Source organism: Eurytemora carolleeae, unplaced genomic scaffold (genome assembly GCF_000591075.1).
Source record: "Eurytemora carolleeae unplaced genomic scaffold, Eaff_2.0 scaffold221, whole genome shotgun sequence".
Lineage (NCBI taxonomy): Eukaryota > Metazoa > Arthropoda > Copepoda > Calanoida > Temoridae > Eurytemora > Eurytemora carolleeae.
The window spans coordinates 489813-502051 of record NW_019396278.1 but is presented as its reverse complement, the minus strand read 5'-3'; the positions used below and the strand labels follow the sequence as shown (position 1 = coordinate 502051).

Below are 12239 nucleotides of genomic sequence, written 5' to 3'. Positions count from 1 at the left end.
AAAATATCAACCAAAAACTGCAAAAAAAAACTTTTTACTCCTAAAACCCAAATCTGAACTTTTGAAAAAAGAGAGATTATAAAAATTTCCTCATTTCTTAATGGTTGGTTAAATAAGTTTTAGATTAAAAATAAGCGAAAAAATAAAACAAAAAATTTGAAAATTATTCAGTAAATCTTAAAGAAATGACCTAGATTCGGATCCGGATTTGGATCCGTGTCCATTTTTTTCCAGTGCGGATCCAGGAACCGTATTCGGATCTGCATTAAAATTAAATTGATATTAAGCACTGCCAGTAACCTTAAATTTATGAGGGTTATGGTTAACCGTGTGAGGCGGACATGGAACTTTAAAAATGGAGTCATTTAAAATTTGATTTTTAGTCCCTTTAATATAGATAATGTATTGTATTCCTCATCGAACCCCTAGAAGAGTCTAGAAACTGTATCACGGTAATATATTTATAGTTTCAGGGCAGAAAGTGATGTAAATAAGTATTAATATTATCTAGATCACTAATACTGGGGATGAAGAGAAGACCCTAGCTGGACATATTCTCAAGTGCCAGAGTGCTGGAGTAGAATCCACATTCAAGTTTACCACGAACCACAAGGTTGCTCCAGGAGGAGCTATCACGGTCTGGAGCTCAGATAGCGGGGTAGACCATGATGTTGGTTAGTATTCTTAAACCCAATCCTCGTACTCAGTTTATGGAGGAATAAAATATCTTGTGAACTTATCATGAAACTTTGTACCCCATACATCCTGTTAATCAGCTCCTTGTTTAATAGTAGATCCGTTTACTATCTAAACAATTATTAGAGATGATTTTTTTTATCAAGTTAAGGATTGATTATGTATATTCATTGGACTTATGGTTAAAAATTATCGGATTCGGTTTTTACTTTATCCGTAGGATTGGGTTGTTGATTGTACTTTGGTTGATGGTAGTTAGATTGTGGTTTGGCTGGCTGGCTGGCTGATGGAATGGATGGAATGCATGGTAAATTGGTGGACTGAAGAATTGATTGATTGTAAATTGTTGTGTGAAGGATCTGGGCAGCTGGTGATGAAGTCTGGAGCCTGGAAGATTGGAGTGGATGAGGTGAATAATGTGTAAGTGAACAAGGAGGGTGAGGAGATTGCTGCTAGTGAAACTACCTGGGAGAAACAAGTTTCAGGATCCAGGCTGTAAGTTTAACAAATTATTATAGTTATTTTAAACAATATCTCCAAGAGAAGAAATATTATCAGTATCTACCATTTTAAATTCTTCTTGATTTAAAAAAAAAACAGATACAAGTAAAAATTAAAATTTGAATTCTGTTCTAGTTTATATTAGTAAATTTTGTGTGGATGTTGTTGAGAAGTAAACCATAATTTTTTTCTCCCGAATATTTACAGTTCTTATGTTTTCAGGCAGTTCTCTGGGGATGCAGGCAGTGGTGTTCGAGCCGCTAGGCAGGCCGAGGGAGATAAGTGTGTTATCATGTAATTCATGTATACAATCCTTCCTGTACACAGTTCAAACTCGTTTTAACTTCCTTCCCTCCCCCTTATTTTGAAAAATGTTATGCTGAAATAAACCTTATGATGAAAAAGATGAATTAAAAATATTTCAAAAAAACAAAGTTTAAAGTTCCATTGATTTTGTTTACTTTCTTCAAGTTTTTGAAGTAAGTACATTTTTCCTTTTAGCTTAAACAAAATGCAGTCTATTAGAATATCCTCAAATAGTTTTCTAAAAAGTCAATGCATGTTTATTTAATCGAAATATGAACTATATCCAATTTTTTTAAATAAACCATTTAACTGTGATCAAACGTACACCTTGTTTAATTTTTAATCTCTAGTCTATATCATAAATAAATATATTTTTGTTTTTAATCAATCGGTGTTTTAAGTTAAATCAAATTTTTAAGGTAAAATGACGAGTTAATGAATAATGATGAATCATAAATTTTATATTAATTAAGATTTTGTGTATAGTCCAAGGTTTAATGTTGAATTAACGATTTAATGACTGTCAAGTTATTGATGAAATGTCAAGTTAAAGATTTAATGTCAAGTTAACGATAATTAGTATTAAATTTTTAAAGGTTTAATGTTTAAAAAGAAGAGTGACAAGAGCTTAATTAATACATACTTTTAATTCGGACCATCCATAAACTTTCTTTGGGCCATTTGAGGCCCCACAAAAAAATTTTGCCTGATGGATTCAGCCGTTTTCACATTTATTGGATACTAAAAAACATCCAAAATTTGAGCAGCATCTCAAATCCGCCTATAACCGGTTTCAATTGAGCGCCGGCTTAAATCTTAACATTGAGATCAATTTTAAGTGGAACCAATCATATTTGAGCCGCGTGCGTCTCAAGCAGCGGCTAAAATTTGTAAAATTTGGCCTCAGAGGTTTATCTTCCATTTTAAAAAAAACTTTTTTTTTTAATGCTCTAAATACTAACCTCTAAAGATTCTAATTTCTGAAGGATATATTCGGAAGGACAGGAGGATATCCGGCTTAGATGTTCTCCAACCTACACAGGATACACTTGAACAATACAAACTTGAAATCTTTGTAAAAAAATTCGTGGTGAAGTTCTTATTTCACCAACAATCAAAAAATCCGGGAGATGAATAAAAAAAAGTTAACGAAGTTAATTAATCGGTTTAATTTTTTAGTTAAAGTTTTTTAGAAAATCATTTATTCAAACTTTTGAGTAAATATCTAGGACAGAGAACTCAGTTTATATGTCTCTTAAATACTGTGTAAAAAGCCCTAAAATTGGAGTATACCCTCGTGAACTCAACAAGTTACATTTATTTCTGGAAAATCTTGAGTATTTAATGCCCAACGTGATTTAAAAAAAAATTCTAATGTGAATGTTTATATTTATATTTAAAGGTTTAAAGGGTTATCAATGTGAATAACACTTGAAGGTCTTTGAAAAATTATTTCCCTTGCAGTATATAGATTATATATTTTAAGCTCTAAAATAATGTCCAAAAACCTTGTTTCCCTCTCTCTCAATGGTTTGAATGATGCTCGTTAAATCTAGAGCAGCTGAGCAGCTTCCACCTAGCAGCAGCAAAAGAAAAAAGAGCAGCATTATCAACTTCTGCAATTTGGGCTGTTTTTAGAGATTGGAACTATTCCCTCTTTCAAAAGGCTGCAGAGTGATATCTTTATGAAATTTTAACGATTCCTACCTTTTTCTTTGGATCTTTTTTCTAAATGTTGGTTGGGTGGAGAGGGGGGGGGTGGATGAACTTTAGTAGTGAAGGTTTTGAAAGTTTGAGGTGACTTGGACTTTTGTACTATTTGAATTTTTCTGGCTTTGTAGGCTTAAGATTTTTTCATTAAACTTTTCTCATCTTACAACTTTTTCCCCTTCCTTTTTTAAATCTCTGTTTGTTAGATTATAAAGCGTTTCTGATATTCTTGAAATATTGATTTTATACAATTAAAAGGTGGTTTCAAACAATGCATGTTCTTTCTGTTCCTTTAACTTAACTTATTACTCCAAAGTATTGTAAAAAACGAATGCCAGACCAATCCTTGTTTGTAGTGTTTAGAGCAAAAATATATACGGAGAAGTACATGTTTCTCCAAGTAAAAAAACCAATTTAAATCCTTCATAGTTTTCATATTTTTAAACTTTGCTATTTGTTGAATTGTAACAATAACGTGAGTTAATAATTATTTTTTGCAAAAAACTCTTAACATCAACTTGAAAATCTGTTGCAAGGGGAAAACACTTCTTATTTTTTAGGCGGGTGTTTGAAATTTTCTTTAAATGAAAAATGATTATAATTATAATTCTAACATAGATTTGTTTTCTGATAATTATTAGTTAAGTGAACGGAATATCAGATTTACAACAGTATGCTTTATCCATGTTTTTATTGCTGAAAACTTTATTTGTTGTTTCTCTGCAAAAGTGACTTTCTTGCTGAGAAACAATAGAGAAATTTTCAGAATTAAAGGGAGTGACCGGCTATGTAAGGTAGTTGAACTGAGGATGCAGTGTTGTGGAAAACTTTTTTCGGATTCATTTGAGACATATAGTACTTTTTAAAGATCTGTGAATCCTGAGTTTGAGCGCAAATTCGACGTTCAAAGTTCCTACTTCTGGGGCGGATACGTTTTCAGAATTAGTTTTTTTAAATTATTAAATAACGACGACATAAAATGTAAATAAGTTCTACAATAAACTACAGACGTCATGTATAGGAATATGTTGAGAAAAAAAATTAATCTTATCAGCGAAAATAAGTAATCTTGTTTAATTATTAGTTTCTATTTTCTCATTATTCTGGTTTTTCATTATTAACAAAGGTTTTTGCAGATGTTCTAGAATTATTATTGAAAAGACGACATTGGAAGAATTTTAAGAAATCTGCGAATAAATTCAAAGAAAACAAGAAATTCAATATAATAATGAAAACGGAATAATCGATTTTAGCATTGATTTATTGACAAATTTCTTTTGAGAAATATGTTCCTAACCATCTAATTAGATTACTGTATAATTTTTACTTCATTTTTCGTTGTCGTTATTTAATAATTTAAAAAACTAATTCTGAAAACGTATCCACCCCCAAAGTAGAAGTTTTGAACGTCGAATTTGCGCTCAAAAGCAGGATTTACAGATCTTTAAAAAGTTTTATATGTCTCAGATTAATCCGAAAGAAGTTTTCCACAACACTGCATACTCAGTTCAACTACCTTACATAGCCAGTCACTCCCTTTAAACTGCACTTTTCAAGAAAGAAAAATGAAGTTACCTTCCACATTACTAATCAGATTAAGATTTCATGGATACCGTTGTTATTTAATGGAGGTTTACATCAAATTACAACGAAAAGTCCCGGCACCAAAGGTTAAGTTGGATTATTTTAAACATTTGGGAATTTGTTCTGTATTATAAAGTATGTGAGCTATCACTCAAACTCTTCTAACAAGCTCAGTTTAATTCAAAAAGGAAAAGTTCCCGACTAACTGCAAGGTATACTAAATCTCCTATACCTAACTGCAAGGTATATATACTAAATCTCCTATACCTAACTGCAAGGTATTTATATACTAAATCTCCTATACCTAACTGCAAGGTATATATACTAAATCTCCTATACCTAACTGCAAGGTATATATACTAAATCTCCTATACCTAACTGCAAGGTATACTAAATCTCCTATACCTAACTGCAAGGTATACTAAATCTCCTATACCTAACTGCAAGGTATACTAAATCTCCTATACCTAACTGCAAGGTATACTAAATCTCCTATACCTAACTGCAAGGTATACTAAATCTCCTATACCTAACTGCAAGGTATACTAAATCTCCTATACCTAACTGCAAGGTATACTAAATCTCCTATACCTAACTGCAAGGTATACTAAATCTCCTATACCTAACTGCAGTATAAACATGCACACTCTCATGAAGGGTGAGGAAACTTTTAAGAAATATTCTTTTTTCTCTGCAATTATATTTAATGTTGACATGTTATTATTAATCATGAGAAAAATAAATCAAATTTTTTTAGAACTCAAAGCATGTATTTTTTTCCATGGCAATCTTTCACATTTCAACAAAATCATTTTAGAACTTAAATATTCTATAGAGTTGATGCATCCTATAATATGGGCTGATTGATCCAAGCAATATTTCTGTTAAATGCTAGCCTAGAGAAAATTTAGAAATTTGTTTATATTTCTGCAAATATTTAGGTGAAGAGGGATCTTTCGGAGATGCAGATAAAACTGGACAGTGGAATTCTTATACAGGTTTACCCACAAAAGATGAGACTTCATAGACGGCTGTACAGAATTTATACTAGCTATTTCCTTATACTTTGCAGCTCTGAACTGGTTTCTTTCGTTTCCATGTTAATGAATAGGCCATTAAAACACTAAATTCAAAGCAAAAGACTTTATTTAACTTTTAATGATAACATTTTATGATATTCAGGTCGTCTATCCAGTCTTATACTTTGTGGGTATTCCTGTAATATCAGATCGTGTTTGTCTTTTAACCAAAATTATACATCATTGGGCACGTTTCTAGCTTGTCTGTGTTCTCCTTTGTGAACTTTGTACTGTGTACTGTTTACTGTGAGTCTGTGTACTGTAGTCTGAGTACTGTGAGTCTGTGTACTGTGTACTGTGAGTCTGTGTACTGTAGTCTGTGTACTGTAGTCTGTGTACTGTGTACTGTGTACTACATAAAGTGGGGTCGGATCGACGCAAGAGTGAAAGCCGATGGTTGATCAAAGAAAACAAAGATAGTTCCTGGTACATGTTTTCTTCTTCAATATTTGATAAACCGTTCTGAAATTAAGATAGCATATTAATAAAAAATGTTTTTAATGCTGAATACATTTTTTTATGATAGTTTAAAGATAAGTTTTTGTTTAAACCACCTCACAGCATTATCTATACTATTGACGTCAATGAGAGGCCAAAGATTTTCATGAAGGGTATCCTCCATAACTTGGACTATTAACATGAATCTAAACTATAAGAACAAAGGTCCAGACTGCTATCAAAAGTTAAATCAATTTTCAAGATCTTCTCGACTTGGCCTTTGCTTTTGTGTAGCCCTAGACATGGTAATTTTAGAACTATAAAACACTTGTTTTTCGCTCAAGTTTTTCAGAACTAATAAACAAAAGTCTTGTCTTTTTATGCGCGATAACTTGAAAGGTTAAAATCATTGCTGGGAAAATCACCCTTTAATTGTGAAAAACGTATTCCCTGTATCTCACTTTCTCTGCTTTCAAACAATGAATTAATGACGCGTTCTAGAGATGAAAATCAACTATATTCAAAGAAAATACAAAAATAAAAGATTTTTTGAAAACTTTATTTCTCTACAATTACATTGCAAATACGTATTTTTTAACAAGAAACAGAGAGAAGGAGGCGTTCACCGACCTAGGGTTAAACGACATACGGTCAAACTACAAACGGTTAAAAAACGCGACAAAGGGTCAAAATGGAAAAAATATTTTATGTATTATTTCAGGGTTAGGTTAGAATAGGACAATTTCTGGGCCGAGAATGCTGCGGCTATGACAGACTGGGGGTCGAGCGCTGCGGCTACTCGTTTTTAACCGTTTGTCGTTTAACCCTATGTCGTTTGACCCTATGGCATTTGACCCTAGGTCGTTTGACCCTGTGTGGGTGAATCCTGTAATAAAATTTCATGAATCGCAAATAAATCAATTTTTTGGCACTTTATTATCACATACACAATAAAAAAAACTTGAGATTATTTTTACCAAAACATTTTTTGCGAGACATGTTTTGCTGGTACATGAATAAGAAATGGTAAAGATAAATATCCAAGATCTATGTATTTGTATTTTATAAAACGATAAGATGGAAGAAAATAATTTAGGAACATTATACAAGTTTCTAAACGAGAGACGTTACAATGATAGGTCGTAACAGTTAAAACAAAAAAGTATTTACGTAAAAAGAACAAATAAATAAATTTATTCATAATTCAGACAACTAAAATTATTTCTTTGTATGTTTAAAATATCTAAGATTATATAATTTCTAAACTATAAGTTTACAAAGAAATTTAGAATCTTGAAAATAGGCAAGAAAGTATTTATGGATTGCTCTTCTTATATAATAAAAAATTGTGTTAATTTACTTAAAGGTCTGAAAATAAGCCCTTTAGAATATATATTAAAATATAATATATTGGGTTAAAATAAGGTTCAACTCCTATTTATTATTATAAGCTTTGACTTTTTAAAATCATAAAGATTCTCAAAGAAATATTTCCTCAGCCATTGAGATTGAAGATTTTTTCGAACAGATCATTTAGTTTAACTAGTCGTAACTGTTTCAACTACTTGTAATTCATATATTGTCATATATCTGGTTAGTGGAGAATCATATAGGTTGACTTCACATCCAGGTGTTATCAATACATTTTGATTTAAATTCACAGAATACAGTGAAGGAATGCAAAGGATATTAATGATTTTTTATATACTTCTTGTCTAGCATTAAAAAATATTTTTTTATCCATAATCCATAAAACAAAATCAGGTTCAGTACAAAGAGTGTGGTTTAAAAATTTGTTATCAATTTTTATCAATACCAATTAATGCCATATGTAGTCTAGAAGTTACTTTCCTGTTACTTTTTGCCAGTTAAAAGGAATTGAAAACTTGCCTCAAAATCTAATTTTATAATCCTGATTTATATGTCGTTATAAACCATTAATTGAAATGTCAAACTATGACCTCTGTTACCTCTAAAATCCCAAGTTTGAAAGATTTACACGTCAAAATAATAACAGATTAGCAAATAAGAGTTTGTGACAAGTTTTCAGTACCTTTGGGAAGAATATTGGGATAGTGTTAAGGTTTAGGTTCTCTGGGAGTACCTGGAGTAGATGTTTCAGGTTCTGTGGGAGTAGCTAGGAATAGATGTTTCAGGTTCTCTGGGTATAGCTAGGAGTAGATGTTTCAGGTTCTCTGGGAGTAGCTAAGAGTAGATGTTTCAGGTCCTCTGGGAGTACGTAGGAGTAGATGTTTCAGGTTCTCTGGGAGTAGCTAGGTGTAGATGTTTCAGGTTCTCTGGGAGTAGCTGGGAGTAGCTAGGAGTAGATGTTTCAAGTTCTCTGGGAGTAGCTAGGAGTAGATGTTTCAGGTTCTCTGAGTGTAGCTAGGTGTAGATGTTTCTGGTTCTCTGGGGGTAGCTAGGAGTAGATGTTTCAGGTTCTCTGGGGGTAGCTAGGAGTAGATGTTTCAGGTTCTCTGGGAGTAGCTAGGAGTAGATGTTTCAGGTTCTTTGGGAGTACCTAGAAGTAAATGTTTCAGGTTCTTTGGGAGTAGCTAGGAGTATATGTTTCAGGTTCTCTGGGAGTAGCTAGGAGTAGATGTTTCAGTTTCTCTGGGAGTAGCTAGGAGTATATGTTTCAGGTTCTCCGAGAGTAGCTAGGAGTAGATGTTTCAGGTTCTCTGGGAGTAGCTAGGAATATATGTTTCAGGTTCTCTGAGAGTAGCTAGGAGTAGATGTTTCAGGTTCTCTGGGAGTAGCTAGGAGTAGATGTTTCAAGTCCTCTGGGAGTAGCTAAGATTAGATGTTTCAGGTTCTCTTGGATTAGCTAGGAGTAGAGGTTTGAGGTTCTCTGGGAGTAGCTAGGAGTAGATGTTTTAGGTTCTCTGGGAGTAGATAGGAGAAGAGGTTTTAGAGAAGCTAGGAGTAGATGTTTCAGATCTGGGAGTAAATGTTTCAGGTTCTCTGGGAGTAGCTACAAGTAAGCCAACTTGGTCCACAGCTATGTACTGGCCAGAGGTGGAGGGGCTCAAGGGCTGAGTAGATGAAGGGAAAGGGAAGGTAGGGTTGGGAGGAGGGGAGGGGTGTGGATCAGAGGTAGGGTTGGTAGAGGGAAGGTTGGATGATTGGGTTGGTTGAGTAGGAGAGGTAGAGGGATGATTGGATGATTGGGTTGGTTGAGTAGGAGAGGTAGAGGTAAGGTCGGATGGCTGGGATGATTGATTAGAAGAGGTAGATTTCCTGACGGATGCAGTTCTTCTTGATCCGTCTATGCTTTCAACCCGTGAATAGCCCTCTGAAAAAAATACGTTTTATTAACATTTCCCAGTCAGAGTTTTAATCAATATCCATTTTATCCCACTTGTTAACAATATATAAGGATATCAAATACTTTTTCTTTCTATTTACTTTTCTAACATTTCAAAATGAGGAAGAATAAATAATCAATTGGCCAGGATGAATTAGATAAAGAAGATAAATCTTGAGAATTACTGTTATGTTACTGAGGCTATAAGCTAGGTTTAATGCTTAATTTTGGTAAGGATGAATTTTATATTGGATTAGTTTCTTTTTTGTTGACGGGGTTGAAATTATTTAAGGCTCGGATTAATTATTTTTCATAAATGAAGATTAATATAGGACTCAATTCTTATTGTTACAAAAGCCTATGATGAACTATTTTTAAAAATGAAGATTAATATAGGATTCAATTCTTATTGTTACAAAAGCCTGTGATGAATTATTTTTAAAAATGAAGATTAACATAGGACTTAATTCTTATTGTTACAAAAGTCTAAGATGAATTACTTTGTATTAATAACGATTTATATAGGACTTTTTTCTTACTGTTACAAACGGCTGAATTACTTACTATTAGGTTTTGGGCTGGAATTTCTGAGATATTTCTGTTCTTCATCCTAAAAATAAAAATTAGTTTGTAAATAATATTTTTTTCCAACCACATTACTACATTTATAAGTATCTACTGTCTAACGAGGGCGCAGACCTTTGATATTTCAAACTATGAATTATATTTGAAATATTAATCTAAGTTTAAAATATCAAAGTTGCAATGAAAAAGGAATTAGAAAATTTGAAAATTGGGCAAAAACTCAGTTTCTTTGAAGAAATTTGCCCGAAAGCTATATTACTAAATACCCAACATTGGTATCTAACCATTTTCATAATAAAATAAATCATGACATTGTTCTTAATAAAGCAAAAAATTAAAATACTAATAAACTTAGTTTTTTGTTTGTTTTAATAAAATAAAGACGGTCTCTTAAAACCTTAAATTGATCAGTAATGTGGTTAAAGATAAGGTTGATTTTCGGACTTTTCTGACAAATTTTAGTTAATTTTAAAATAAAAAATAGATATCTAATTCATACTTTATCAGACAAGGTATTGTTGTGAATCGGATGTGCCTCTTTATTAATGGAAGTTCAATTGAAATTAAGTTGATAGTACCTTACAGGATGGTATTTAAATCTTACTTTGAACTTTTTTATTCCTTCTTCTCCTAGATATTCTCCTAATATAGACTCTAACTTGGAGAAGGTTGGACGATTCCCTCCTTCTCCTTCCCAGCAAGGATGCATAACCTATAAATTTAGATATACAGAGTTACCCATTAGACGCAACAGATAGAAGTAAGATTAGTAGCGATCAAAAGCGCTTTTTTATCGCATTAAGCCTATACCCCCTTTCATTTTTCGCGAACACTCCCTTTAAGGATGAGAATGGGGGGGGGGGGACTTGAAATTACGTTTGAACAGCCCCTTTCAGACTTTAAAAAAGAAGATATATGTCTGTTAATTATGAAGATAGTTAAAAATTGAAATCAAGGAAATAAGATTTATTTAACTCTGAATTGTGAAGAAGTACATGAGTGAAATAATGAGAAAAGACAATGAGTATAACAAAAAGACACGTTTTTAAATGTTTGCAAGTAATTGAGTCTTTGCTACAACCTAAGTTTCTATTTCATTTATCTTCGCAACCTAATGTTGTATACCTTGGTGTAATATATATATGAGTTTGAGGCAAAGATTCAAAAACAAAGAATATTTACCTTGTCATAAAAGAGTTGATTGTTCTCCTTCAGGATTTCAGGACATCCAAGTCTCATCCCTTCAACTATCTTAACCTAAACATTTTTTTATTTTACAATCTAAATTTTATATTTATTTTACAATTTAAACTTACTAGTGACCCTTTATTCAGAATGGCAATGTCATATTTTCCACAAATACTCTTGAAATTTGATTCGAAAAGCGTTTAATTCTGATATTTTCTCCTTTTTTTCTTATAAGCAAGAAATGAGCAAGTCATTTTTGCAGAGAAACCAAAAATAATAAAAAAGACATCCAATTCATATTTGATCAGACAACGCGTTTCAGGACATATCGAAGTACATTGCAGGCCTCACTGCATACATGGATAGTCACTTGAAATATACGATTACACTCCCTTTAATTGTTTTAGATTTAAAAAATGGATAAATCGATAACCTGAAAAATTTGAAAGTATAATTTCTGTTAAAAATGATAATTTTCAGAAAAAAATCTTTTAAAAAATGTATATAAAACATTTTAACACTTTGAAGCTAAATAAAGCTAGATGGGTTTAAAAGCATCTGGTAATGCAAAATATAAATCGCGCTGTTTAGCAGCCAAACTTGCATGCCGTTATATTTTGGGGACCACTGTACCTTGGCCGTTTCATAATCCAGCGACGAGTAAGGTATTTCTCCGAGAGTAAACATCTCCCAGAGAGTAACTCCAAAGCTCCAAACATCTGATTTCAGGTTGAAATCTCCATTCTAGAAAATTATCACAAAAAATTTATCGGTTTCGCCATGGACTTGTCTTTTAGTAAATACATTGATCAAGTTCTCCCCGAAATATTATCCTATTAAATACA

At 32.3% G+C, this 12239-nt stretch overlaps 1 protein-coding gene and 1 long non-coding RNA gene across 2 annotated transcripts; one reads left to right on the top strand and one right to left on the bottom strand.

Annotated features, from left to right (window-relative positions):
* Positions 1-386: 386 nt before the first annotated feature.
* On the top strand, positions 387-1434 carry LOC111700006 (uncharacterized). Its single transcript, XR_002764882.1, has 4 exons — positions 387-452; positions 512-674; positions 1053-1191; positions 1420-1434. It is a non-coding gene; the product is annotated as an uncharacterized LOC111700006 (long non-coding RNA).
* A 1020-nt stretch (positions 1435-2454) lies between these two features.
* Positions 2455-12172, bottom strand: LOC111700001 (putative protein TPRXL). Its single transcript, XM_023470807.1, has 6 exons — positions 12028-12172; positions 11389-11463; positions 10811-10918; positions 10186-10231; positions 8419-9609; positions 2455-2537 (listed from the first exon to the last, which is right to left on the bottom strand). The coding sequence occupies exons 1-5, from the start codon at positions 12079-12081 to the stop codon at positions 9191-9193; spliced, it is 702 nt and encodes a 233-aa protein (XP_023326575.1). The 5' UTR covers positions 12082-12172; the 3' UTR covers positions 2455-2537; positions 8419-9190.
* Between the last annotated feature and the right edge of the window lie 67 nt (positions 12173-12239).